The following is a 27,893-nucleotide window of genomic DNA, read 5'->3' on the forward strand; positions in this document are numbered from 1 at the left end:
TGATGTGCAAACAGAACAAAAGAGTATTTCAGTTAAATGTCCTCTTCCCAAAGGTATCAGAGGAATGATTATGAAATTGTTAACATTATTTCCCTAAACAAAAATTATAGGTGTAACCTGATAATACACTTACCAGCTTGAAAGTACAGAAGGAAGGCAGCCCAGAATATTAAGCTCTGCAGGCTGATTCCACTTATCTCTACATGTCCCTGGCTGCCTGCCTCTTGCTCAGCTAGCATGTTTCCCACAATTGTAATCTACACTTGTAAAGATAAATTTAAAATAACTAGGTGCTGACAAGAGGTAAAAAATGCAGGAATACTTTCTACATGCTCATGAACACAAACAATTGTGGAAGGTTTACCATCCCACACCTTAGAGGGTATCTGAGCTAGACCTTTATCTGTACCACTAAGAAGACACAAAGGAGGTTTGGTGTCTGACCATAATAAAGAGTGGTCAAAGTCTAGACAAAGTACTGGGAGATCTTGAGTTAAATCACCACTGATACACAGAAAGTGTTAGGTATGCTATACACAGAATAGAAACTGCCCTGAGTGTATGTCAGCATCTATTTTATGTAGAAAAAGTTTTGATTTCTTCTTCTGCTTGGTTTATATGCATTTTTAGTATTGTAACGTTTATGTTTGCACATGAGAAAATCAAGTCAATTTGCTACATTAATGTTCTTATTAAGGCCTACACTAACGTGCATCTCTCATGCTGCCATATCCTCGGATGGCGTCATCTGTTAATTAGTATCATGAATGCTTAAAACAAATATCTTGAAAAGCAGGAGCAGGTAACTGTACACAATCACAGTGTGTCTCTTTTCACTTTCAAATGAGGTAAGATTTCAAAGGCATTTATTCAGGTCCTTTCTCCTTGTGGTCACCTTACCACCCTACCTCAGGTAGCTACGTCAAATCAGTTATAGCGTGGTTTTTAAACGTTTTAAGTTCTCAGTGAAAAATCTGTGTATTCATATATACGTGTACATGTGTGTATGGGACCACGTGTTTTATTCTGTAGTGATTATATTGTTTTTGCTACCAGTAAGATTCAGGAGAGATTTCTGGATCACCTCTAGCACTGACATAGTGAGTGACAATCAATTTCATCTGTGCAACCCAGGTGACAGACTGATTTAGTCTGCAGCAGCTTTACGATTTTGTCAACAAAAAGGCAAAAGTATTTACCCAACAGCACAGCTTGTGAAATCAGAGAGAGTAAGAAGGATAAACTTTATTTTAAAGCACCAGCTCAGAGCTAGACCGCAACGAAGAACAAACTTTATTGGTTTTTATTCCCCAACTCTGAAACTGATGTTTCAGTTCTTTGGAAGCAGCTGGAATTTAAATCTTGTATCTTTCATTAGTGGCTGAGGACACTGACTCGCACCGACGCCGCCGAGCGGCGGCCGGCGGGCAGGCAGCGCCGGCAGTCACTCCGAGAAGCCGGGCACCCATCTTGCACTTTATTTACTGCTGCACGCAGTTTTCCTTCCCAGGGATCCCATCTTCTCCACCAGCCTTCCGGGAAGGCGCCAAGAGCTCTTCCCAGGCGGCGCCGGGCCCGCTCCCTCAGCCGGTTTGGCGGGAGACGGGCGGCGCTGCCCCCTCCCGCCGAGCAGCGGCTCCCCCCGCCGGCAGGAGGCCGCGCGGCACCCCACCGCTACGAGCGCTGCGCGGCCCGTTCGGCCACGGGCTTTAAACCGGCGCTCGAACAACCCGCGGGAGCCACCGCTTCCCAGCGGGACGGGCGGCGGTGCCCTGCAGCAGCCGCCCCACAGGCGGGCCGAGATACCCGCGCCGCGGCCCTGCCCCGCTGCGGAGCCTCTCCTCGTCTCCGCCGCTGCCGCCGCCCCCCCGCCCCACGCCAGGTGCGCGCGCAGCCACCGACCGCGGGGCGGGGCGGGCGCTCATTTCCTCCCTGGGCGCCATTTTGTAGCGCAGAGAACCCGCAAATAAAGAGCGGGCGGGAGCGGCGTACGGGGGAGCTCGGGCGGGGGTGGGGGGGCGCGGCTGTCCTGGCTGCGGCGCTGGTGGCGGCGGCGGAGACGCCCGTGGAGCTGGTGGCGGCAGGCGCGGAGGTGGCGGCGTTTTTCCCCTGCTCGATGTGAGGCGGAGCGCGGCCCAGGCGAGCGGCGTGCGAGGGGCGCGGGGCCTCCGCGCCGCAGGCGGGAGGTGAGTGGCCGTGCGGGCGCTCCGCCCCAGCGGGACGGACTGACGGACCGGGCAGCCCGCAGTCTCGGGGTGTCGAACCCCAGAGGCGCCTCCATGCCTCACCTCGGGCACGGTGGGGGGAGGAGCGGAAGCACTTAGAGCCATTTTGTACGAGGCCCCAAAGCCCGGCCTGGCTGCGCGGCCGGGATCCTCCTCCCCTGCCTTGGGTGGCCGCCGCGCCCCGGCCGCGGGAGCCGCGTTTGTCGCTTCCCCTGTGGGCGAGGAGTGAGGGCGGGGGGCGGCCGCAGCAGCTGGGTCTGTCAAACACCTGCGGCTGCGGGACGCGGGGGGGCGGGACCCCCGCGGTTGCTGAGGCGAGTGTGAGGGCTGACCATTTACAGGGGTACTGTGAAGCTTCTCATTCTAAGCGCCAGAAGGCTCCTTAGTACAAGAAAGACAAGGAGGTACTGGACGGGGTCCAGGGGAGGGTCACAAAGATGATTCGAGGTTTGGAATGTTTCTGTTGTAAGGAAACACTACGTGAGCTGGGCCTGTTTACTCTAGGAGAGAGAAGACTGAGAGGGGTTGTCATCAAATATCCTAAAGGCGGGTGCTGTCTTAAAGTGAAGGGTGCCAGACTCTTCTCGGTACCCAGCGGCAGGATGAGGGGCAGTGGCCATAAACTAAAACATAAGAAGTTTCACCTCAGCATGAGGAAGAACTTTACATTGAGGGCGGGAGAATACTGGAACAGGCTACTGTGGTGGTGCATTCCCCCTTAACCTCCTCCCAGGCTGCAGTGTGATCTGAGAAATTTTTGAGCAATCTCAGGCACACGCATTCGGGACAGCTGCCCAGGCAGGTCATAGAGTCTCCCTCTCTGACGACATTCAGAACCCACCTGGACGCGTTCCTGTGTCACCTGCCTTGGTGGGGACGGGGATGTTGGACTGTGTAATCTCCAGAGGTGCCTTCCAGTCCTAACGATTCTGTAAATTACATGTTTGTACCTATATGCACACACGTATGTACTTCGGGAGCTGGGTTTTCCCCACGGAACTCTTTCTTGGTATCATTAAAATAACTTTCAGTTTGCATATAACAAGTAAAACCTCATACCTGATTCAATTACTTTTGCTCATTGAAGTTTTCAAAAAAGTTTTTAAATCCTGTGTTTTATAAACATTGTAGAAAAAGGTATGGAAGACTCTATCAGAGTTACTATAATTAAAATGTACTTTCCTCACTTCACATTTCTTTTAATTGAAACTGCCATAGAAGCCTAAAACATTGAGTTTTTCTAAAAATTCTTTTAGTGTCTGTGACAATGTTATTCTAAATATGGAATATCATTTTGTGTTGCTTGTTGCCAGGAGCAGATATGCAGGAGTGGTGTGTGGCTGCTACTGTTTCTGCAAAATCATAAAAGTGCATAGGATAGTACAGTTAAACGGTTCATAATATAAATCACAAAATACAATTGTGTTAATTTGAGTCAGTTATGCGGGAATGTTGTTTACATTGATTCTTTTTATTGTGGAAAGTGATGCTTCATCTTGTTCTTGCAAGATATTTCTGATACGGGTAGTAGAGAGATGATCTCTTCTAGAGGAGAGCCGAGTGATAAGAAGCATCTCTTGATGCACCGTGCTTGAGAAGTTGCTGTAGTAGATTCAAAGAATGAACGTTTCCGTTGCGGTTGTTGTCTGTAGCATACAGGTTCACCTGTTGGTAACAGAAAACTGAGGCAAATCGCTATGACAGCTGCTGCTGTTTGAGAAACATGGAGCACATCCAGTATACAGCAGTAATAAATGTTTCAGCTTCTGCGAAGTTAGTCCAGGTTCCCAAAAAGCTGTTGCCGGGCAGTAGCAAAGTGAAATTCATATTTGTGGAAAGAGCACTAAGTGTTTATCTGTAAATATTATCAACCTAACTTGTCCAGAATAACCTAGAAAATATTTTTGGCGCCTGTGTGGTTCTATCATGTCAAGTAATAATAGGTGGCAGTAAGGCAGTGACTTCTGTAATGCAGTGGCCCATAACTTCAGTTTTTTGTGCTCTTGTCTGAAAGCAAGAGGTGGTTTTGTAAATGGTGATGTGCTGGGTGTAGAGGTTAGAGTAGCCTGGTCTGGTGCTGGAATTTTGTGTGAGGTCTGGAGATGCAACATTTGACTACCTTTGGATGGAGCATCTACCTTTGATTTCTTGTAGTCGTGATTGGGCAGCAGTCATATGTTTATAATTGCTGCATGCTGCAGCAGGGGCTACAAGCCAGGTCTCTGGGGGGAAGTCACATTTTTTGGTATTTGTATGCCTCTGGTACATGTTTGGGGAACACACGTGTGTGATGTGTTCACCATTTAATCAGTGTTAGCTGTAGTTGTGTGAGACACCTGAAAAGTACGTTTCTCTCTGTTAGGAACTTAACACTAGCTGGGATCTTCAATACTACTTCCAACCTTCAGAGGAGTTAAAAACTCTAAAAATCTTTGGAAAAATTACAGTGGGGAAGATAGGCAGCCTAAATACAGGGGTCACAAGCATTCCCTCTGTAATCTCAAGTTACTCTGATTGAATTGGCTACTGGCAATTTGTATCAGCAGCCTCTTACGCTTGTATTTTATATTTGAGGTATGTTTTTGGTAAAACAGTTTCAAATAAGGAGCTGCATGCAGGAGTTCAAGCAAAATACTCCTTGTGAGCGGGAGTGAAGGGGTTGTGACTACTTAGTTTAGGGAAGCACTTAGCTGCCTGTGTGCTACTAAGCCTAACAGGAAGCTGCCATTCATTAGTGACATACTTCTACTGAATGTTTTCTTTCTGTGGGTTCTAATGTCAGTATTTATTATAGGAAGGGAGTGTGAGTGCTGGTTTGTTTGTTGCTAACCTGGACCTTGTTTGGTAGGGTGCTGTGTAAATTGTTAGTAGGGGTTGAAAACACTCTGTTTCATTGGAATGTATTTGCTTGTCTTGCTGACCAACAGTTTTAGGATTTGGAAAAGTTAAATTGGTTCATTGAATGTCATTGTGAAAATACTAAGGTAATCTATAAAAATAATTGAGAAAATAGAATATCTACTCCTTAAGACCATTATTTCTTTAAAGCCAAGTGTCCTCAACCAAGGAGTTGACACATGCTTTCTCTGGTACATGTGTAGTAGTAGCTTTACAAGCTTGTCAACTCTTAATTATGCACCTTTTCCACTGGAAAGTATATTGCAAATATGCATGTCTCCCGCAAACCTTGCATTCATTATTACTTGAATGCCTGTAAGATTTAGGAAACTCAGTATTTCTTGCATAATCATAGTTGTAGAAAATACTATGTATTGCTCTTTAGAGATAAGGAAGCATGTTCTGTAACTCTGGGAAGTGTGAATATTTAATCTAGCAAAATGCAGTCCTCTTGTGCTGTGTATGCACCGGAGGAATTCAGTTTGATGGCCTCAGCCATTTGTTTTGCATCCTACTTTCCTTGAGAATATTTGCATAAGTTTTAAAATAACAGTACTTCCTGTTTATTTGAATCTTAAGAGAATAAATACTTGCAAGAACATGTTGTAATGTTCACAAATTAATTTCTTTTATTCTGAAGAGGAGGAGCAGTAGTATAAATTGCTTTCATCAGACCCTGATTATCCTTTACCTTGTAAAATACAATGTTAGGTAGATGTAGACACATACTAAATGTCAGTTTGATACAAAGTGTGTGGTTTTGATTAGTTAAATAGGAAGGATTGATTATTGATTGGCTTTTTAGATATAGATAGAAAGTTTGAGGTAACTTTTAGAAAAAAATACATCTGACCATATCTAGATTACAGGAGCAAACATGTCATAGTGCTATTTTGTACTCTGGTGCTGCATTGTGTGGAACCAGTATTTCAGTGGTGTAATATTGCAAACCAAAACAATTAAGGCTAGAAGTATAAGTTTCTGACTAATTCAGTGTTCTGTTTACACTAAATAAAACTCCTTTTTTTTTCCTCTCCCTTCAGAGTTCACAATGACGAATGAAGAACCTCTCCCAAAGAAGGTATGTGTAAAATTACTTATGACTTCACCCTTCCAGGTAATCAGGACAGCTTGATAAGTTATGCTTTTCTTTTTGCTTCATAGGTTCGCCTTAGTGAAGCAGATTTTAAGGTTTTACCTAGAGATGAGCTTATCCTAAGGTAATCCATTTTCCATGTCAACATTTTAGTGAACTTCCAGTGCAAGACGTGTGAATTTACTCTTTCATTGTCTTTTAGCATTCTTGTTCTGAAAAAGTTTTATTTGTTTCATAATGCATCTCTTCTGTAAAGTTCTCCTCTTGTCTCAAATATTTGTAGTTTAGGAGGGAATACTTTTTCCAAAGAGGCAAAATCTTTACTAGTATTTTTTAGAACATGAGTGCAAGAATTTTTTTTCTTCACTTGTAACTATAGAAGATATGATTGCTTACATTCCTTAATAGATAGCAAGTTATTTTAAACATCAGAAAAATGTCAACTCTTTACTTCTTTCTTTTTTTACACTTTCTCAGTCCATGCAGTTGTTTTCTCAGCATGTTCAGATAGTAAGAGAAAAATGTTAAAATGTAAGTTTTCATTGCCTAGAACTTTGATAGGGAAGAACCTGGCCATCTTTTTAACTTTGTAGAAAGCTTAAGTGTCACCACAGGAACAGTTATGGGGAATCCTGTTGCCCAGACCATGTGCTAGAAGAAACCACCCCAGGCCACTTGTCCCTGTATGCCTGAATTTTCTAATTCTTAAGCCAGGAGCGATCCAAACTAGCCTTATGTGGGATATCTGTTTATCTGCTGGAATAGTCTGTACATTTTGGTAAACATTAGTTCTTGGCTTCTTGTACACTGGGTTATTAGCATTATTAGGGTCTCAAGGTAAATTTTGCTGTTTCATAGAACAAAGATTAAGTTGTGTAGAAAAATGGGGTTACATATGCAACATTCAGTGTACATGGTGATCAGCTACCCTCCCTTCTGGGTAACCTATCCCACCAGCTACTTTTGGGGTGGCAGGTTTTTTTTTTTTTTTCCAGGGAGTAAATAGTCTGGCTCCATGTGTTTAAAACTGGTTTCTGTCTGCCTCTGAGTATTCAGTCTTTTGGGTTGTAAAGAAAAAAGTATTGAAACAGTATGAAAAAGTGCTTCTTTCATAATTGGTTTTGGCCCTGTGGTCCTTTTTATAGAAAACTCCTAAGTCTCCAAAGCTGTGCCCTTAACTTCCTGCGTTAAAATTCATGTGAAAGTACCAAAGCGTAGATTCCATGTCACTTGCTTTCTGACTGATAGTGTGAAAACAAAAAAAGGCTGTCAGTTGTAATCAGCTTCTGTAACTTGCAATGATTAGTTACTACCATAGAAGAGATGAATTTCCAGCACATATGATGGAATGCACCCAAGGAGGTACAGTATGTCAGCAGCTCACCTGTATTAATGAAGAGGCAGAAGGGAACTTGCTAATGACAGCTATGTTGTTATTGAATTATCTTCTTAGTGTGTAGGAAAACTAACATCCTCTCAAAAAGGGTGCTTGATGGATTTAAGGAGAATAACTGTTCAATATACCCAGAAATGGAACTTTAAATTCCATTTTGGTTATGTCCATTTGATTAGTTTGCATAGATCAGTCTTTCAAACACTTTTTTTTGTATGGGGGTCAAATTATGGATTTCTAGTAAGTTCACCTCTAATTGTGATTTCATGTAAAGCTAGCAATTAATTATTGCACTGACTGCTGGCTTCACTTGTAGGCTGTAATAAAATACTATTATTAGACATATATTTTAGTCAATGGCATTTCTATTACTTTGAGATGTAGAAAAACATGTGTTGACCTCTAGATTGCCTTAAGATTTGGAATATGTTTTTTTGATCTGTGCTTTGGTGGGGCAAATGCTTTTTCAGACAGATGTGTGTAATAACCCTTTTGTCTTTAGATAATAAAGTCACCATTGCTGTACAGTTGCAGTCATGAAATACATATGTAGAAAAAATGGGGGGCTTTGTTAATTTCTGTGCCATGAATCCCAATTTGACTGTTCTTTTCCATGAAGTGCATAGTTTAGATTTGTTCATTATAACTTTTGTTGACTAAACATGAGCAGGACCAACAGAGAGCCTTTAGACCTGACCTTGAATTTCTGCTTGTTTCATGACTCGTTGCTCTGGACTCATCTTAAACTTTCCCCTCTTTAATGCAGTAGTTCACTTAACTGTAGGAGCTTCTGGGAGAAGGAAGAGCCAGGAATATGGTAAAGAAATACTTTGTGGATCATAGCTAAAAATCTGATCAGTATTGCCCTGATAGTTTAGCTGAGTGGGTACCTAGTAAAACACGGAACCATTCCAATATACAGAAGCATTTCTGAGGAAATACAGTGCTTTTACTAGACTTCAGTCAACAGGGACTTAGAGCTAGTCATTTCTGGAATGGCCTGGGTTCAGTGTGTGTCTTATCCCCTAACTGCTTATCATTTAATGTGAACCCCAAAGCTCAGCATAAGAAATGGGTGCTTCAAGAACAAGTATTTAGGACTTCATAGCTTCAAATTACCTCTATAAAGTCTGCTAAATATTTTTGGAGGATTAAGGGAATTATGCTGCTTAGTTACCTTCCAGTTCTTGTGAGACTGTAAACAATCCCTTGAACAGAGAACAGATTCAGGAGTGTCCTCCCAGTTTTCCTGTTTCTGTTCTTGAATGCTTTTCCAAGTAGCACTTCAGTGAAGCTCTTCAGGTTATTAATTTTGAACCATCAGATTATGGACATAAACTACTATATTGAGTGGAAAGCAAACTGATGGGAGGAAAAAATCTGCCTTTAGCCTTTGTCATTCTTCCCCCACTCAGTTTCAGCAATGAGCTGCCTTAGTCTGGTACAGGTGTGCTGGAAGCTGTAATCTGGGGCAGGGCAAGGAGGTCAAGGGTCTGGCTGTGTTCCCTCCCAAGAACTTGCCCATTCCTGGCCTGCTGGTGAGGAGGGAATGTTGGAAAACTTGCCTTGATGATGCATGAGCACTTAGAGCAGTGGCAGAAACACTGGTATGTTACCAACACCATTCTAGCTATGAGTGCAAAAGCACAGTGCTGTGAGGGCTGCTGTGGAGAAAATTACCTCAGTCTCAGCCAGACCAAATGAACAGCTTGAACAGCAAGGTTTTTGACAAATACATCTGAATAGTTACATTTACTAGAAGTGTTGGTGGGCATATGACTTGAAATCCATTACATGGCCTAGTGCCATCTTAAGTTTTCTTTTCCAGGAGTTAGGTTCTTGCCTAAATATTAGCAGTTGAGAGATGACTTACAGCTGTTATCTACAACATTCTTGGTGACTGTAGGATACCTGTTTTGTTTGTGGGTGGTTATTTTGGGAGTTCTTTTTTTTTTCAGCTAGTGCTCTGGCACGTCTACTTAACTTGGGTAATGTCCTCATTTCACTTGCTCTGTATATTGTAGCTGTTAGGGGAATCTCATGATTTTGATAGAATTATTGGGTTTGGGCTCTGAGGTATAACTTACGTGAAGTAGTCCTGTATATTTGAAGACCAACTGTTTATTGCATGTCACTTTTAAAATGTAAAATTAGGTTCTTTCTTTCTAGATTTGCTGTTTAGTAGGCCATTTCAGTTTTACTTCTGGGAGATTGAAATCTCCTGAACTAACATAGAATTTTTAATGTTAAAATAGTGATACTTGTTAGAGCAGAGAGATTAGTTTAAGGGTTAAGTACGAATACTACTGTTCCCTTTTACAAAGCTTTGAGAGTTTGTTCATACTGTTGCCATGTTCAGCTGAAGAGATGTAAAATTTTTTTGTTCTTTGAAGGAAGAGATCTCATGCTTCTGTTTTCCTTTTCCCAGTGGCGTGGTCTTGCTGTTACAGATCTCTGATGCTTTTTAGACCCTTTGATATACTGTTTGATTTCAGAAAATGGTCTAAATTACCTGGAGGTAGATTTTATAGTTTCAATTAAAGTAGTAGTGTAGTTTAGAGAGTCAAAATGGAGCACTTGTGATGAGTCTGGCATAAAATACGCATCAAGGAGAGAAGGTAATTGGGAGGAGGGAACAGACACCTTCTTCTATAGTGGTAAGCTATTAGATACATTTTCTTTAAAATGTGCAGTTGTACCATCATGAGGAACATGCATAGTTAGGGGCAGAGTACTACTTGAAAATCCCAGAACACTGTGCTGCAGACTTTTTCATAAAGCATTTCATGCTAAACTTTACAGCAGACTTTATTTGCTACAGATTTGATGGTTTGTATAAAATACAGTGCTGTTTTTAAGTGATGTTTTTTGACTGAGGATGAATTTCCTAAATAACATGTTTTCAAAGAGTTATTAAACTGTTTGGCTTATGGATGATGAATGTAATCAGAGAATGGTCTTAACCTGAATGAGCTGATACAACTGCTTAACCTAGACTGCCATTTCTAGTGTTATGATACACTCTGCTTGTCCTGTTCACTTGGTAACATACTTAATGTTACATTTGTATTGCACTTGCTGTTAGAGAATTTTGTTTGGATTGCTCTGCTATGAGAATAAGATGTATAGTTTTTACATCTTATTTTTACATCTTATGTTTACTTTACAAAGATAACAAAATAAGTAGTGTTTGATCCTAATGTTTGCCTAAAATACTGATTTTTAAGATGTCACTGTGTTGTAATGCACAATTACTATTTTGTTCCTCTGTGATACAAAGCAGATGTAACTATTTCCCTGATGAAACGCTCCCTTTTTAAAACCGGAATTGTCTTTTGTGCAGTTGCATAATTCCCCCTTGATATTTTCTGATTATGGTATCAGTGTGTGCTCTGAAAGCTTAGAGATGCCTTGATTTAATAAACAGAGCTTAAGAAATTCTTTTTTTTCTCTTTATATCTGTGACAGGTGGAAACAATATGAAGCATACGTGCAAGCTCTGGAGGGCAAGTACACAGACCTTAATTGTAAGTTTGCCAGGTTTCAAAATGGTGCAAATGATCAGAATATGTAAAGCAGAGTGATCAAGTAATATGCACTTCTAGAGAAGTGCTAGAACTTCTAGTAGGATATAATAATCTGTTACATGAGTTAGTTTTTAGGAAAAGAGCCCCTGTTAAAGGCTGCCCTCGACCAAGTCCTGCAGGGCAACCTGCTGCTGGCTGGTCTACAGGTGCCTGTTAGGATAGTGTAATAAAATCTCCACCAAAAGATGGAAGGACTCTTGAGCCGCTGGGATCCACGTGGGTTTATTGAGTGTAAAGCAAAGACAAGGAAGAGGGGAGCAGGAGCAGGGAGACAACTGCACTCAGGGGGAGGGGGGCTACAAGAGTAACTGGGGGAGGAGGGACCTGGGTATCTAACTGAGGAAGGGACGGAGTGACTAGGGTACAGCTGTCCAATGGGGAAAGGGTATAGGGGAGGAGCAGGGACAGGGTGACATAAACTGGACTGATGAGGGAGAAGGAAAGGAGTGGTTTTATAGAGAGAACCAATGGGGGTAACAAGAACTGGGACCTTTCCAGAACTTGGGGAGATGATACACATGTGCTCATCTGCATGGGGAAGAAGAGAACTCTGGGGAAATGCCCTATCCTACACAAATGCAGTTTCCCATGGCATCCCCGAACTGCCTTCCCCAGGAGCACATCCCACACCCTGTTTTTTACTGTAAATAGATGGCCTCTCCCAGCTTTCTTACCAACTTTTTCTCCACTTGCAAATTTATCCCACCATCTAAAAAGTCTTATTTTTGCATCTATAGGGGACAGACTGCTCGGCAGGGAAAAGCTTCAAACTATAACCCCATAAATTGGTGTACTTTAGAACTTTACCATTAGAAAAGGAAACTCCATCTACTGAAATACCCCAGGAATGTCTGTGCTTTTAGTAGTCTTGCAGGATTGTAAGGCTGGGAGGGGGAACAGTGTTTAGAGGTAACTGTCTAAAGTGAATCCCCAAGGATTACTTGATCTGATTAGGCAAATTTGATTGTCATTCTTACATGGTCATTAAAACTTTGTCTTTTGGAAGGTAATATGGGGAAAGCATGCTCCTGTGAAATGATAAAATATGAATACATTCTGGAAGTGACTGAACAGCCAATCCTAAGTCACTTTTAAAAGTTACCTTGCAGCTGGAAATGGTATATTTCCTGTTTTCAGTCACCTTTTCAGTCTAAATATGTAAAGATGTAGTACCACTGATTTTGAAGGGTATTTTTCTGTCACTCCAAATGGATGTCCTCAGTTCTGCTGTTGTTACATCCTCCTTCTACTGCTGTCTCATAATATTTTGGATTTTGGAGAGAATGAAATATAGCAAATGGAAACAGGTGATTTCATTCACATCTTAGAGTGTCTAAACATAGATAAATAAGTTGTTTCAGCATTCCCAATTTCTCAATTTTGGAAACAGTACAAGCCCTAGTAGTCAGTGTTAATGAATTATCTGCAAAGATTTATTTAGAAGTCATTGTCCTGAAGCAATTTGTGATGTTCAGGTTATATTTACAGCTGATTATTCTCCACAAATTAGGAAAAAATGAGAATCTAAATTTTTCAAGTTTTTAATTGTCTTACATATGATAAGTAGCAGAGTGAATGTATACAGTTGATATAGAGTTGCTTGCATGTGTTTCTGTTTGAGCAATTTGGAAATGTGCTGCCTTCTCTTGTATTTTATATAAAATTTTTCATAAATGTCCATGGATCAAAATTCCAGTTGTGACAGAATGTTCTTGAACATCTCACTGTTTGCTCATGGAGTGTTGAGGCCAGTTTGAGGATTGCCCATAAACAGCAGTGTTTTACAGGCTGTAGGTTGGTTTTTGCAGCACAAATTGATTTCCTATATAAACATGGAAACATGTTGAAAATTTTAATAAGTAGTAAGGAAGGACCAGGAATACGGCTTTAAAGCCACCTGTTCTTAAGTTTTCCAATACTTAATGGCATTCTGTTTTTTGTTTATGCTAGTTATAAACATGCCTGCAAAAAGTGTAACTGACTTCTGTTTATGAATTTGGTTTTTACATTCTTTTAGCTATCTTTTAGAAACTTCCTATGAGAGGGTACTATAAAACATGCTTTCTCTGTGTTGTTGCTTTTGTTAGCTAATGATGTGACGGGGCTGAGAGAATCTGAAGAGAAGCTGAAACAGCAACAGCAAGAGTCTGCCCGAAGAGAAAATATTCTGGTGATGAGGCTGGCAACGAAGGAACAGGAGATGCAAGAGTGTACTGTAAGTATTTAGAAAGGATAAGTGTGTTCAAACTGTTGCATCAACATCAGCTGTTGAACCAGTACCTATATGCTATGCTATGTTTTTTGTGTATCTACATCATTGCATTTTCTGTGTTTAAAGACATAGCAGGGTAGTTTGAATTAGTAAAGGTCACACCTTAAAAGTTTAGAGTTTTTTAAGTATTAGTTATTGCAGCAGTTTTGATTGAAACTTGGTTTACTTCAAACCAAGCTAATTCTTGCATGTGCCATGCTTACTCTCTTCTAGCATTTATCTGTGGTGCATATCTACAAAAATGTTACTTCTGAGAATCATTAGAGTCAGGAACAAATAAAAATGTAAGGATATGATGGAGTTTATTTGGTTTAATTTAGGAGTTTTTAGGCTGACACTTATATTGCATTTGGATAACAATGTAAGCCTATTTATAAGCCTCTGGCTGGCTGGATAGGTGAAGTTGCTACTGGCTTGTTAAAAACTCACGAAATTTGGCAGATCTGCTTAATTTCTGCTGTTCTGAATACATATTTTGTTTATCTTTGTTTCTCATTCCTTCATTTCTGTGACTTTTACATCTGTGTCTAGTTTTGGTTTCTTGGAAACTATCTCATATTGGATTACCTTCTTAACATAAGTTTCATTCTGCTTGAATCTGGCAGTTTCTGAAAGGATTGTAAAAAGCTTATTGATAGTTTTGGTAATATACTCTTCAGAGCTCCTCTTATGAAAAATACAAACTCTGTGCAAAACTAATAACTAGTAGTGTAGCTTTCCTTTGCTTTTTAAATCTTCCTTTCTTTTTTGCCTGAAGTTTTTCAGAGCAGTCAGGTATAGTAGTATGACTGAACTCTGTACAGTGTTACCGCTGCTCTTAAGACCATAAGATCACTTTAGTTAACAGTGTTATAAACAGGAAAAAAATAAAGGGGATTAAGCTTACTTTGCAGTGGCAAAAAGCAAAGCCCAGAATCATTAAGGTTGGAAGAAACTTGTAGTTTCTAGTCCAGCCTGCCTGTTCACAGCAGGGTCAGTTGGACCAGGTTACTCAGGACTGCACACTACTGGCTTTTGAGCATCTCCTGAAATGGAGACTGCAAAACTCTTTGGTGACCTCTGCCAGTGTTGAACCACTGACACAGCAGAATGTGTGTTCTTACATTTAAGTGGAACTTCCTGTGTTTCAGTTTGTGCCCATCACTTTCTATGCTTTCAGTGGGCACCATTGACTTTGCTTTCTTTAATCTCCATCAGGTATTTATGCACATTGGTAACATCTCCTGATCTTTCTTTTCTCTAGATTGAGCAGCCCTAACACTCTCAGCCTCTGCTTGTGTGTCACATGTTCCAACCCCTTAATCAGTCTTACAGCCCTTCACTGGTCTCACCCCAATATGTGTGCACTTGTACTGAGGTGTCCCAACCTGTACTCGAGATACCTCACCAGTGTCAAGTGAGAGGAGGGGTCACCTCCCTCAGCCTGTTGGCAGCACTCTGCTAATGCAGGCCAGGGTGCCAGTGAAGATCTGTTCTGCTACAGTACTGCAACACTTCCCTAGTTGTAAGGCTACTGCATTGGTCCTGCTTCACTTGTGAAGTTTTACTGATAAATTCTGCTCTGTGGAACAGCAGTAATAACAATTTTTTTTTTCTTTTGAACTTCTTAGCAGATAGCTAAAGCAGTAAATACTAAAAATAAATCAATACAAAGAAATTTTGTACAAAATAAAACAATACAAAGTTTTTCACCAAAACCAAATTGTGTGTAGTATATCTGCCTTTCTTCCTCCTTTGAAGTTATAAACTTCAAGTATTTAATGCTTTGAATTTGACTGTCATGAATGATTTGAATATCATGAAGACTATAGGGGGTTTGGCTGCACTTTGACAGCTGCATAATCTTTCCAAAACATCTGTTTAGAAGAACTTCTGAAGAGCTTTTATTTTCAGTGTACTTTAAAAAAGGAAAAAGAGTGGGTAACAACCTACCAAAAAAAAAACAAAAACGGACACATGCCCACACACTCAGGTGGCTTATATTTCTTCTGCTCTTGACTCAAGAATAACACTGAGGATGTAATCTCCACAGTATGTTGAGGTTGGAAGATGCATCCTTGAAGAAGAATTCTAAAATGGATACACTGGAGGTGTATATTGTAGACATGGGCACCTTTATGTATTTTGAAGTTTAAAAATGTGCACAGTTTCAAGAAGGTCTGAAGGACTGCTTGGCTTTGTATTACTAGAGTATTTTTTTCACTACAGTGACAGTAGAAATATGTCATGTTGGATAAGATGCAAAGCTAAGCTACAGGTTGCTAAATCATTTAAGTTATTCATCATGTGAGATGTTACTTGACATGCCTGATTTTAATCAATAAAATAATTTTTCCATATTTTTATTATAGTTAACAATTTTTTGTAATCCACACTTAACATGTGAAATATTCCAGTAACACTTATATGTAAGCCTTCAGTGTTTCCTGTCACATTTTAATTAGAGGGACTGAGCATTTATGGTGTCTAGTTTCTTGAAAAACTACAGGTGTGTTTTTGGGACATTTTATTCTTACAAACTTACCGCTTTCAAATTTAAATAGCTAAAAACTTAATACCATACCATATTCAACTGCTAATAGTTGGCAGAGACTGAGTTTTCTGATCACTTGTGTAGAATGCCTTGCTTACTAAAGTACAATAGCTCTGTTTTAAAATAGGATGTGATGAACTCTATTTTGTTGTTTTGATTTTCACCCTTTTTTAAAATAGAAGCTTTTAAATTTGTTTTCAGCTTAGGAAAGTCACCAGTTGTCATCTTGAAAGCGTAGGTGTGCATATCAGAGTAGCAGTAGCAGAATCGTTGCCCTTCTTGTGTGTCAGTACTGTTTTTGAAGAAACAAGATGGGAGGGGAGTACATAGCTCCATTCTCTCTAGTGCTCTGTGCTGAGTCTAGCAGGATAATACATGGATTTCTTCAGAGCCAGCAGCTTAGTATAAATCTGTGGCAGGTTCTGCAAAGTTACTCTGTGGTTTTAGGGTCACTACGGTCTACCTTGAAGTTCAGGCATTTAACAGTCTGTGTGTCCTGTTGTCAGCAGCAGCCTCGAGCTACCTTTCCCCAGGAACAACCTCTAGAAGAGGTTGCTGGTCTTGGGGAAGTGTGGCTAAGGTATTGGCTGTGGTTTATTTCTGACAGAGGTGCTGGTCACGTTAATGCCCCTTCAGGGAAAGGCCTTAACTTCCTTCCAGGCTACTGCACCGTTACTGAGAGTCAGTAAGTGGGCAGACATTTGGAAATACTTGCTGCTCAAGTATGTATTTCATGGAACAGATAACAATGAGTGGAACTTTCTGTAGGTGCAATTGGATTGTTGTAGCATAGGCAGTCATTACTCTTGTGGTTTAGGTTACAGCTGTGTTGTGTTTTTTCTCTTCTTAGTTGTGCACTTTATTCCTTCCTTATAAGAAGGATATACAGTTGATCTGACTTAGGTTGCTCACACTTTCTCTCAGGCAGCTCTGATCTGTTTTCCTAAATTCGTCATGTTCAGGGTGTCTGTTCTCTGTATCTTTGGATGATTTCAGCTGAAAGCATGCAACTGTTTCCAGGGGGGATTGAAAATGTTATTGTCTGTCTCTAACAAAATAATAAAAATTCACATGAACAAAACCTTACACAGCCCAATGTCCTCTAAATAGACTGCTTACACTGCTGCCTTGGGTTGGAACAGAGAGAGAGAGCTGATAGCAAGATTTTTATTCTGTTTGTGAAAATAACCTCTGCTTGTCCATCTGATGGGCTTTTGAAAAATACCAGCTGGTGTGTGCTTTCATGTTTGGGAATATGAACAGTCTGTAGGCATTTCAGGTGTTACAGATTGGGAATTCCCCTGGGGCTGGCATTGGACATGACTATTCCTGTATGTTCAGCTGTAGGCTGAAGTTGGTCCTGACTGTAGGTAAACTCTCCTGCTCCCTAACCCTTACCACCTGGAATATCAATGGGAGGTGACTCACACCAGAAAGTGATTAGAGGGAGCAAGAACGTGAGGTTTGGACTGGCTGAGCAGGAAGACAAAACATTATTAGGAAATCAGCAGAAAGGGGAAGAAAATTGGGCTTGCTCTGGGAGCGGGTCATACTGGGTGGAGGTTGTTAGGTCTTCATGGATGAAAAGCCTGATGGATGAGAACTCTGGAGTTAACAACTGGAGAAAGCATTTTGGAGGAATTGAGAAGATTTAAGTTGGAAAAAGTAGATGCAAAGAATGATCTTTCAAGTTTGGGGAGGGAATGAGCAAAAGACTGTTAAGCTTAAGTAAGTTTTTTTTTTCTGCATGACTGCTTTAGAAATGATGGTTGAGCTGAAGTCCTGTGCAGGTGCCATCTGCTGGGCTCAGGAGTGTGAGCTGGAGAGACCCCAATGAGATTGTGCAATGCCAGTTATTTGACAGCATTGGCTGGGTCCTGCAGAGTGTTTAAGTGCATTTCTGGCATGACTGAGGAGCAGTGGCAGCAATTCTATATGCTAGTGATCCAGGGAATCTGTTGCGGTTTTATATTTACAGTGGAAGGAATCTGGGCCTTGGTAAGACAAAGAACATGGCCTTTTTTTTTTTTTTTTTTCTTCCAGTTAGTGATGGCTCTTTAAAAATGGATTAGGAGCAATGTTGCTGTATCATGATTATATATCTGAAATAAGTTGCTGGTGAAGTTGTCCATTTTACTGTCTACTAGCTCTAGCCATAACAAAGAATTGACAGGTTGTTGAAATACTTCAGTAGCAGAAGAATAAAAACACTGAGTTGATACAAAATGTGCATCAATAACAATGACTAAAATTGATTGTTATTCAGTGAACAATATATTGTGCATTCAGTGAGGCAAAGGACCTGAGAGATAAAATGCCGCCCAAGAAATGTTAGCATAACCTTAATCTAGGTTTCCTGTTTCTAGGTGCATTACCCACATTGTATATGGGTTCTTGAATTCTTTATTTCTTGAAAATATTTATATGCAGTGCTTTATTCCTTTTATATTTCTTTCTGTGTACAAAAAACTTTGTCTATTTAAAATTTAAAGTATGGTGATACAGTTTTAAGTAGCCAAGTATTTTTATTTTTATAATATCAAATTAATGTGTCAAAGGAAATACTTCAGTTATTCCAGTACCTTTGAAACCACTTACTTGAAATAAAATCCAGACATTTTTACTACTTAACAATATATAAATTCAAACATATTATACTCCATTTAGAAGTGCCTGAGATTGCTATTGCATACTGCATGTACATAGGACTTCTGTACTTCCTCTTCACCACTGTTGTATAAAGACCCTGTCAGAGAGTAATTGCATGTACAGGAACATGGTTAAGCTGTCAATGCTGCTGGCTGTACTGTGTGTCCCAAGGAAATGAAAGAGTGCCGGAGGTTTCTTTCTCTTTGGGGTTTGTCAGTTAAACTCTTGCTCTCAAGTCTGATTGTAGGACTGCCTGCATGGGAAGCAAACCACCTGACTTCCAATTAATGTCTTTCAACATCGTGTGTTCTTGCTGATGAAGAAATGTGTGTGATATAGGGAGCATAATAAATTGAATTTAAAAATTAACACATTGTGTGCAGGCTGATGCAGGATTGGTGATTAACAGAGTTCTAAACACGTACTTTTCGTACAATTTGAGATATGTCTGTTGTGATGGGATTGAAATTGAAGAAACTTTTAAAGTTAATACTATTTATTTACATTTGTTTTGAGCAATCAACACTATATTTAAAAGAAAACCTCTCAGTTACTACTTTTGAAATTTTGACTATTGCAAGTGTTTTAAACATATAAAATTGTAACTCCTTTGGCTTGTGCTTTTTGCAAAGAGAATAAAATCCAACCAAGATCTGTTTTAATTCCTGTTAATACTTCTAAATTATTTTTTAGAGATACACAATTTTGCATCATACGTGATTATTGTAGTCACAAAAAACCTAAGAAGGTTTTAAAAACCTTTTTATTTGCTTGTAAATATTTCTTGTCAGTTTTTGCTATAATGTTCCTTAATAACTTCCACTGAACTTAAGAGGGAATTAACTGTCTGTTTTAAGCAGATAATTCTTCCCATATGCTCTTTGTTCCTCAGGAGGGGAGTGCAGGCAGATACAAAAGAAAGGGATCATTCTAATGCTCCAGATACTGCTCTAGCAAATAGAAATTGACATGTAGAAAATAATCTTGGGATCTGGAGGACAATCTGTGTGCACAAGTGATTTTTATCCTGGGTTTTTCAGGTTACAGTGTGAAAGAAAGCAATATGCCTTGATGTTAATTTTTGAGTAAATACTGTATTAAAATTACTTAAAATTTGTCTTTACTATTGTATGAATAACAGTGTTTTTGTCTTATTTTATGCAGAATCAGATTCAGTACCTCAAGCAAGTCCAGCAGCCTAGTGTTGCCCAACTGCGATCAACAATGGTAGACCCAGCCATCAACTTGTTTTTCCTAAAAATGAAAGGTGAACTGGAACAGACTAAAGACAAACTGGAACAAGCCCAAAATGAACTGAGTGCCTGGAAATTTACGCCTGATAGGTAAACAAAACAAATACTCCCCAGTCAAGACTTCCCTGACAGTCCCACTACGAGAATGCTATGGTGGGACAGCCAAGTACTCGTTTCCACACCAAGACTCAGACGTTTTGAGGCAAAAGCCACATTTTTATACTGTCCAGCTTGTAATGCTTAATGTAAAACTTACCAGATGAGCCTTGTGTTTCAGCTTTTTTCTCCCCTTTGCTTCAGAGGCCTGACAGCGTCGGACTGTTCTGAAGAAATGGCCATCTTCGAAAAAATCTTTCTAGAACATGTAGACATTTGCAAAATTGTTCTATTTGAAGAAAATAGAGGGAGAAACAGAAGTCTTAAGTCTGTGGCACACTGTGTCTACAGACAATTTGGAGGAGAGAGAACCTAGAGATTATAAATCATGAATTGAACATGTAAAATTCCCGTAAAATGTAGAAGTGGAATATGCTTCGCTCTTAACCTTGAGCCTAGTGACTTAGAGACACTGTAAGTCAGTTTTGCCAATAAGACTGTGGACTTCCTGCTTGTTCACTGAACTGCTGGGTCAAAACTCGATGAGGTGAATTTTGCATTAAAGAGTTTACTTGCTAACCAGTTTTGAATAGCCACGAGAGTGCTATTTGATATCACAACAGTGGTAGTCTACATATTTGACTGTTTAGCCTTTGGGTGCTCTAGCACTTGATGCAGCTTTAAGTCACTGTTGCTAAATAATGAACTGTTTTCTGGATGGTTGGTAATACTGTGGACGCCTCAAAATTAGGACTATACAAAAATGTACGTTCCATCTAAATGCAGGTTTAAAATTGTTTGAAGCAATACATATTTGATCACAACTAGCATGTATAAGAAAAACTGGTTGTGATAAGAATTTCACTGCATGTTTTCATGCAGAAATGAGAATTTTTCAATCTTCATTCTAAGAACTGATCTTAAATGCTTAATACAGAAGGCACATGATGGCAACTGTCTTCAGTGTTGGTGGGGTGTTTTTATTCCGTTGTACACCTGGGGTTTTTGTATTGTGCTTCTCTATAAAATGTGCCTTGAAATAGTTGTAACACCTAGTTTAAGGAACACTTCTGGTTATACTGTTGTATCTTGAAACTCCTGGGATGAACGAGAATTGAACAAGTTGATAATTCTGCATTGTCTCGTTCACTGAAAAATAAGTCAGTATTTTAACAAACCAAAAAAACCTTAAATGCATGCTGGTGGATTCAGTTGAAGGAGTTTTTGCTATTCTCTTGATGCATCTGTTCTGTTGTCCCAAGTTACTTGTAAGAGTAGCGATCTGGGACAGTTGGGAGTGCACATCTAAGGTCTGTAAAAGCATTTGTGTGTTTGTTTTTTCCCGTAGCAAATAGAGTTCTATTTAGTAATCTGAGGTGTTGATTTTTCGAAACAGTTGGGCAACGTTTTATGACTCAATTTAAAAATGAGTTTTTTAAACTAAAAAGAGACATTCAGCTGTCACAGAGGTGATGTATTCTAACAGTTTTGCTGACTTTAAGATGCCATTACATAATTTTGACTTGGAAGTATCTTTAACTGTTTATGCTTCAGATGATTAATACGGGAACAAAGAGTAGTATACTTATGCAGGTTTATTTTTTTTTGCATGAGTAATGACTTAACACCAAAAGAAAAATCCACAGAAAAACTTTACCTTTTAAAAGTGATACATCTGGAATGATTTTGCTATAGCAGTATCTAAGATTTTATTGATCTAGCATCAAAACAGAGGTAAGACTTACATTGATAAATTATTAATGTGTTACCAAGCCATTTGTAAAGCTCACTGCAATGTGTTGAAAGAGGCATGCCATGTGGATTGCTTGTTTCTAACTTGGCGTTCTGAAAGTTATTTAATGCATTTAGATACAGGTTGGTTGTTTTCTAAAGTCTTCAGGCTCTGAATGTGTGAGTACAGCTGAAGAGAGACAAGTAACTTGCCACTTCCTTTCAAACCCAAGTGTCAAACGAAAATGTTATTTCTATAGCTACAACATACCCTAATTTGCATCATAGAATTTTAAGTCAGTGGTGTGAGTGTGCATAATTTATACATGCAGTGGCTGGAATACAGAAAGTTAGCTATTTCCTGGTAAATAATCGAGGCTTTGTTAACTGGGTTAAGATTTTACTGGTTTTTATTTCTTGAAAGGTGAAGAAATTGGCTAATGTAAAATATTTGTAGGTTTTTTTTTGCATTCTCCTTGCATCTTGGGCCCCCTCCCCCAGTTGGTTTAATTATCCATCCTTGTACACAACTACTCAATTCCTGGCATCTGGCCTAGTTTTTCAAAGAGGAAATGGCCCAGTCTTAAACTGGTGTTCTTGGGGTGGTTAACACATTAACTGCAGCCCTAAGCAGAGATAGTTCTGGACCTTAATGTAGATAAGGTTGTTCAGCATAAACATTGCTGATGTCTGAAGGGGGAAATAAAAGGGCATGTAATCAAAGGAATGGCTATACTAAGCCATTTTAACCATCATTAAGCAGAGTATAAACTTGGAATCAAAATTAGTTAAAATGTCATTTTGCAGTAAGCCTAGTACAACAAACTTTAGTCTTCTGAAATTTAACCACTTACATTCTTACAGGTTTTGTTGCATGTATGTTCAAGAGGATTTGTGAAAACAATGCTGAACTGAGTTTTACCGTTCATAGGAATTATTTTAGTAGTTAATGTATTTAATGTTCTTGAATGTGTTGTCTTTTTTGTAAATTGCAAGGATTATTTTCTACTAGTTCAGAACATCTGGAAAAGTTTTGATGGAAAGAAATAGCATTATAGGTAACTATGCAAATTTCTATACAGGTAATAAATATTTTACATTTTGGCAGAAGTTAACCTGAAGATATTAATGGGATTCTAAAATTGTCCCAATTCCAAGGTAACCGGAACTTGCTGATTCTTCATTTGATGTTGGTTTGTGAAGAGAAAAGCGTTTAATGACTCAAGCATTGTAAACTTTTTCCATTTGTAGTGATGATGAATACAGTAACAGGAACTTGCAAATGGCTAAAAATCATGTCTGCCTAATAACTTTTGGGATCTGTCACATTGGTTATCTCCAAAGTGGTCCTGCTTTGCACAGAATGAACATCTCTAAGGAAACTTGCATCTTAAATGTGCGACTTGGACTGTATTAGGTCGGCACAATTTAAACTTCAAGGACCTGGCATTGGACATCACATCAAGAAAGAAAACAGGCTGCTGCCTTTAGCAGATTTTCAGGCCTTCAGGACTTTACACAGCCAGATTCCTTCTGGAGCAGTCCATCTGAAAGATTTGGGAAAGTCAGTTGAAAAATGTTAAATGGGGCAGAGTTGGCATAGAACTTAAAAGTTGTTTAAGGCTTGAGTGCTCAGAAGGTAGTTGATAAGGAAATTGCTGTTTTAAATTCTTGTATTTTGGTTGCAGGAGAGAACTGTGGCTGTGATTGTAGTAGATATTTCCTCCTCTTCTTTTTTAATCCTCAGGTTTTTTCAGTATTTGTCATTTGTTTAAAAGCATACAAAAAATTAAATGACCACCTTGGTCTTGAGAAGTAATGCAAGTCTTGCTATTGAATTCACAATAAAACTGTTCAAGTTTGGGGGTTTTGGCAGAGCTTGCACTTCTGTAGAAAAGAAGACAGCTTCATTATGGTGCTGAGCCTATTAAAAGAACTGTTTGAGGATGCTATTCTGACTTGGCAGACTAAGAGTCCTAAAGGACTTTAATTTTTCTCTTTCATGGAGTCAGCTGTATTGCCTATATATTAATTTGCATACTACTTCCTATAATGCTTTACAATGAGATTTTTATCATGAAGATTAAAGATGTGTAATCTTACCAATTTAGTAAAGAAAATCTTGTCAGTTCCTACCTGTTTTACATTTCTTTCAGAAATGGGATGTCCTAATGATCATTACTTATGATCTGAAATATGTCATTTTAAAGGAAGTAGATAATAGTATGCCCCTTCCTTAATGTCCTTCCAGTGTTCAGCTATATTTTCATTCCTCTTCACCATGTAAGATGTACTTAAGAAATGCTGACCATAGAAATTATGAAGCAGACTGTGCATGTGACTGTCAAACATACAAGCTGAGATGAAAAATAGACATCTCATTTTTTAAATGAGTACCTGGACAGCATTTAAATGAATGTTTAAACCTCTTAAAGAAAAACAGTCATCAGTATGAAAAATGAACATGAGATTTATTATTTCCCCCAAGCAACTTTTCTTCACCCAAATTCAGTTATTAAATTTCATTACTACAACAAATGGGGAATTCTTTTGCTTATAATTTCCTTGTGTAGTTTCTATGTAGTCCTTGATATTTTGAATTGCAAAACACATCTTTAATCAAATATTTAACTCCATTAAGAATTGGCACATGCAAAATTGTGCATACTGATAATCCAGATGTTGGTATTAAAAAAGTACAATATGCCTATTCATATTTTCAGTAATAAAACTTGCCTTCCACTTTGTGGGACAGCGACAGAAGATCAACTGGCGTTGGAACAGCACGTGGTAACTATTGGGAGACTTTCTGCTATGACGATTATGTTGAGGCATAATGTTCCTTGAATTGTGACATGCAGAAATCGTATCTCCTTTTTGTCTGTAATTGTGATTGAGGAAGATAACTGAAGGTTTTATATTCATTTTGTGATAGATGGCTCTTTCCTTTGCAGCCAAACAGGGAAAAAGTTAATGGCGAAGTGTCGAATGCTTATCCAGGAGAATCAAGAGCTTGGAAGGCAGCTGTCCCAAGGACGTATTGCACAGCTTGAGGCAGAATTGGCTTTACAGAAGAAATATAGTGAGGAACTTAAAAGCAGTCAGGATGGTAAGGGATTTTTTAATAAAAATAGAAGTTGCCTTGCACTTCTGCAAGTTTAATTTTGTGATAATACTCATAATACAAAATCACCTTTGCCAGAATGAAAGGGCAGTATTGAGTAAAATATGACAATAGTAAGTATTAATTAGTAGTCTTAGTTAAAATAAACAAAATCCTTAACTTTGGGGAACTGGTGGGATTCGCAGCTCCAGTAATGCAGTGTTTGAAATTGAGATTTTTGTACTGTAAGTCTTGCAATTTAATAGCAAATGTTTAGACTGCACACAATACTGGTAAATTGGCAAGATGAAATCTTAACACAAAGCCTAGGCATGCACTGAGAACAGAAAGCTTCTTGTTAACTGACTCATTTGGAATTTATTTTAAAAAATCATCTAAGAATATGAAAAACTGATTTCTTTTTTCCCTTTGGTAACTCAGATGAATGAACATGTCCCATCGTGTTTATAGTCTAAATTTTGTGGTGCTGCAAACCTAAATTGAAATTATCTAAAAACTCTGACCTCTTGCGTAATTTAAATGGAGGGGAAAATGCAGGTTTAAGTCTTCAGTCTTGAATTCTGTGTAGTGTCAGTGGCTCTTCATAGAATGTTAGATGAGATCATCTGAATATAACCTATAGGTTATCCTTGGGGGATATAACCTATATAGGCATCACATAGACCTGAATATATTTTTGTTTGTTTTACATCTGAAGATTGTAAGATACCAGAAACTTGATACGGCATCCCATCCAAATCTGAGATGTCCTGCATTTTTAAGACTAGATCTTCCCCCAGTTATATTTCCATCTCTTTGAGAAAGTAGCAGTATAAAATAACTGGAACTCTTAAAGTAAATAATTGTATAGTGTCATTTTGTGGGAATAGTAACTACTGTTTTGATAATGCACTTCAACAAAATTTGCCAAGTACATAATGGAAGTAAGTGTAGACATTCATTAAAGCTACTGGTTTTGAATGTGGTAATCTCTAGCATTAAGTTGGTTCTTCCCCATATGAATCAAGATTATGATATTCCTGCAGTAAGAGTTTTCCTAATGATTGTTTTCTGTAGTAACAAGAACACTTTAAAAATTTTTTGGCAATATTAATCAGTTTACATTTTATTTCCTCTGGCATACTGATGGTGCAGTTGAACTGAAGACTGAATCGGTGTTTCTTATACTATTTTGGGATCAAATTTCTTTTGTTCCAGAATGCGATACTAATTGTCAAAACTTTCTTCTGATACATAAATATTAAAACACACTCTGAAATTAGTTAATAATCTGTTGGTAAGAAGGTCTTTTTGTATCCTCTCTTGAAGGATTTAAAGGATTAAACACAGTAAGAATTGAAACTTCTTTGAAATATGATGAAAAACTATACTTCTGGCTACTGAATAGAGTTTTGCAGTAACTCAGATTTGTTACATATGGATATGGTTCATGTTCACTTTTACAGTATTTTTGCCAGCAATTAATACTTGAGTAAAAGTAGACACAATAGGCTCTACTTGCAAAATACTAATTACTGCAATCGAGCTTTTCCCAGTATCTTCCTTTCTTGCCCGGAAGTTAGTTTTCTCACATATTTTCAGTAGCAGTACAGAAAATAGGGAGATACTACAGTTGTTAAGCATTTTCTCCTTCAGAGGCAGAGTATTAAAACCAGTGCATACCTGATGGCTGATAAATAGTTGATTGAAAAATTCCGGTATAAAACGCTGAGTTAAAGGATTTTAATTTCTTGTCTGAGATTTAAACTATGGGCTATTAAGTGTTTGCAACAAATGTGTTTTCTTTACATAGAATTGAATGACTTCATCATCCAGCTTGATGAGGAGGTAGAGGGTATGCAGAGTACCATTCTAGTTCTTCAGCAGCAGTTGAAGGAGACTCGCCAGCAGTTGGCACAATACCAGCAGCAGCAGCCCCAGGCGTCCAACCCAGGCACCAGCAGGACTCCATCCTCTGAGCCCACAGAGCAGGGAGAGGCTGCGGGCAAAGACTGCAGCCGCCTGGCAAACGGACCAAGCAATGGCAGCTCCTCCCATCAGCGGACGTCTGGGCCTGGATTTTATAGGGAGGGTAGCGGCACGGAAGATGATTTCCCGGCTTCTCCAGGGAATGGTAATAAGCTATCCAACCACTCTGAAGATAGAACTGGTAGAGGAAGTGGTAGCTACATAAACCAGCTCAGTACTGGGTATGAAAGTGTAGACTCTCCCACTGGCAGTGAAAACTCTCTCACTCACCACTCAAATGACACAGACTCCAATCATGATCCTCAAGAGGAGAAAACAGTGAGCATGAAAGGTAACAGAACTGTGGGTTCTCGTCATGTCCAGAATGGTTTGGACTCCAGTGTAAATGTGCAGGGTTCAGTTTTGTAACATTTTTTCTGCAAAATTTTTATACAGTGTCATTGAATTTGGGAGAGGATACTGTCCAGAAGCCGTTTAAATTAGTGCATACTTGTCACAATTTTGCCTTTTTGTGGGTTTCTTTTTGCTTCAATACCTCTGCCACTTTGGAAATTTTAACAGTTAATTACGTTGAATGTTGCTAAAAGGATGTTTGTGTAGCTCAAGTTATTTTTATATGAGTTAATGTGAAGTTGAAATGGAAATTATTTCCATAAAATATAACATAAATGATGTCTGTACAAATCTCTGTATATCTAGAAACCTGTGCTGTGTAAGGGCATTCTTACTCATACTGTTATACTTAACACCACCTTCAAGACTTGTCATAATAGATGTGGGTTTGACTGCCAAGTTTGCCCAGTACAGTAGTTTTATCACTAAAAAGATGGACTTACTGAAGGAGTCCTGTAGTAGTTCAGTGTTAATTACAGTTTTTCCCACCATACATCTGTGCATTTTCTCCTTAGGTGACCGAATGTTTATGAATTGTGTGCATAGTTACTCAGTTTTTAAGAACTGTTGTATCCTGTTGATGCATATTGCTCTGTGACTCCAATATTATCTTACCTGTACTGACCAAACCTAAATAAAAACTTTTAATAATGTAATTTCCTCATTGTTCTGCAT

At 39.1% G+C, this 27,893-nt stretch overlaps 1 protein-coding gene across 3 annotated transcripts; it reads left to right on the forward strand.

Moving 5' to 3' along the window:
- The first annotated feature begins 1,910 nt into the window (after positions 1-1,910).
- On the forward strand, positions 1,911-27,874 carry WTAP (WT1 associated protein). 3 transcript variants are annotated; one of them, XR_012055059.1, is made up of 8 exons: positions 1,911-2,186; positions 6,167-6,204; positions 6,288-6,343; positions 11,081-11,139; positions 13,287-13,414; positions 19,818-20,549; positions 24,688-24,842; positions 26,650-27,874. XR_012055059.1 is itself a non-coding variant. In XM_002189579.7 (8 exons), exons 2-8 carry the CDS (start codon positions 6,175-6,177, stop codon positions 27,231-27,233), a joined length of 1,191 nt encoding a protein of 396 aa, XP_002189615.2. In that variant the 5' UTR covers positions 1,917-2,186; positions 6,167-6,174; the 3' UTR covers positions 27,234-27,874. The 3 variants fall into 3 exon arrangements, 2 of the variants coding, with proteins under 2 accessions (XP_030123848.2, XP_002189615.2); XM_002189579.7 differs by having other exon boundaries at positions 1,917-2,186; positions 19,818-19,996; XM_030267988.4 differs by lacking the exon at positions 6,288-6,343 and having other exon boundaries at positions 1,916-2,186; positions 19,818-19,996.
- Positions 27,875-27,893: the final 19 nt, after the last annotated feature.

The sequence above is a fragment of the Taeniopygia guttata genome, chromosome 3 (assembly GCF_048771995.1).
Source record: "Taeniopygia guttata chromosome 3, bTaeGut7.mat, whole genome shotgun sequence".
Taxonomy (NCBI): Eukaryota; Metazoa; Chordata; class Aves; order Passeriformes; family Estrildidae; genus Taeniopygia; species Taeniopygia guttata.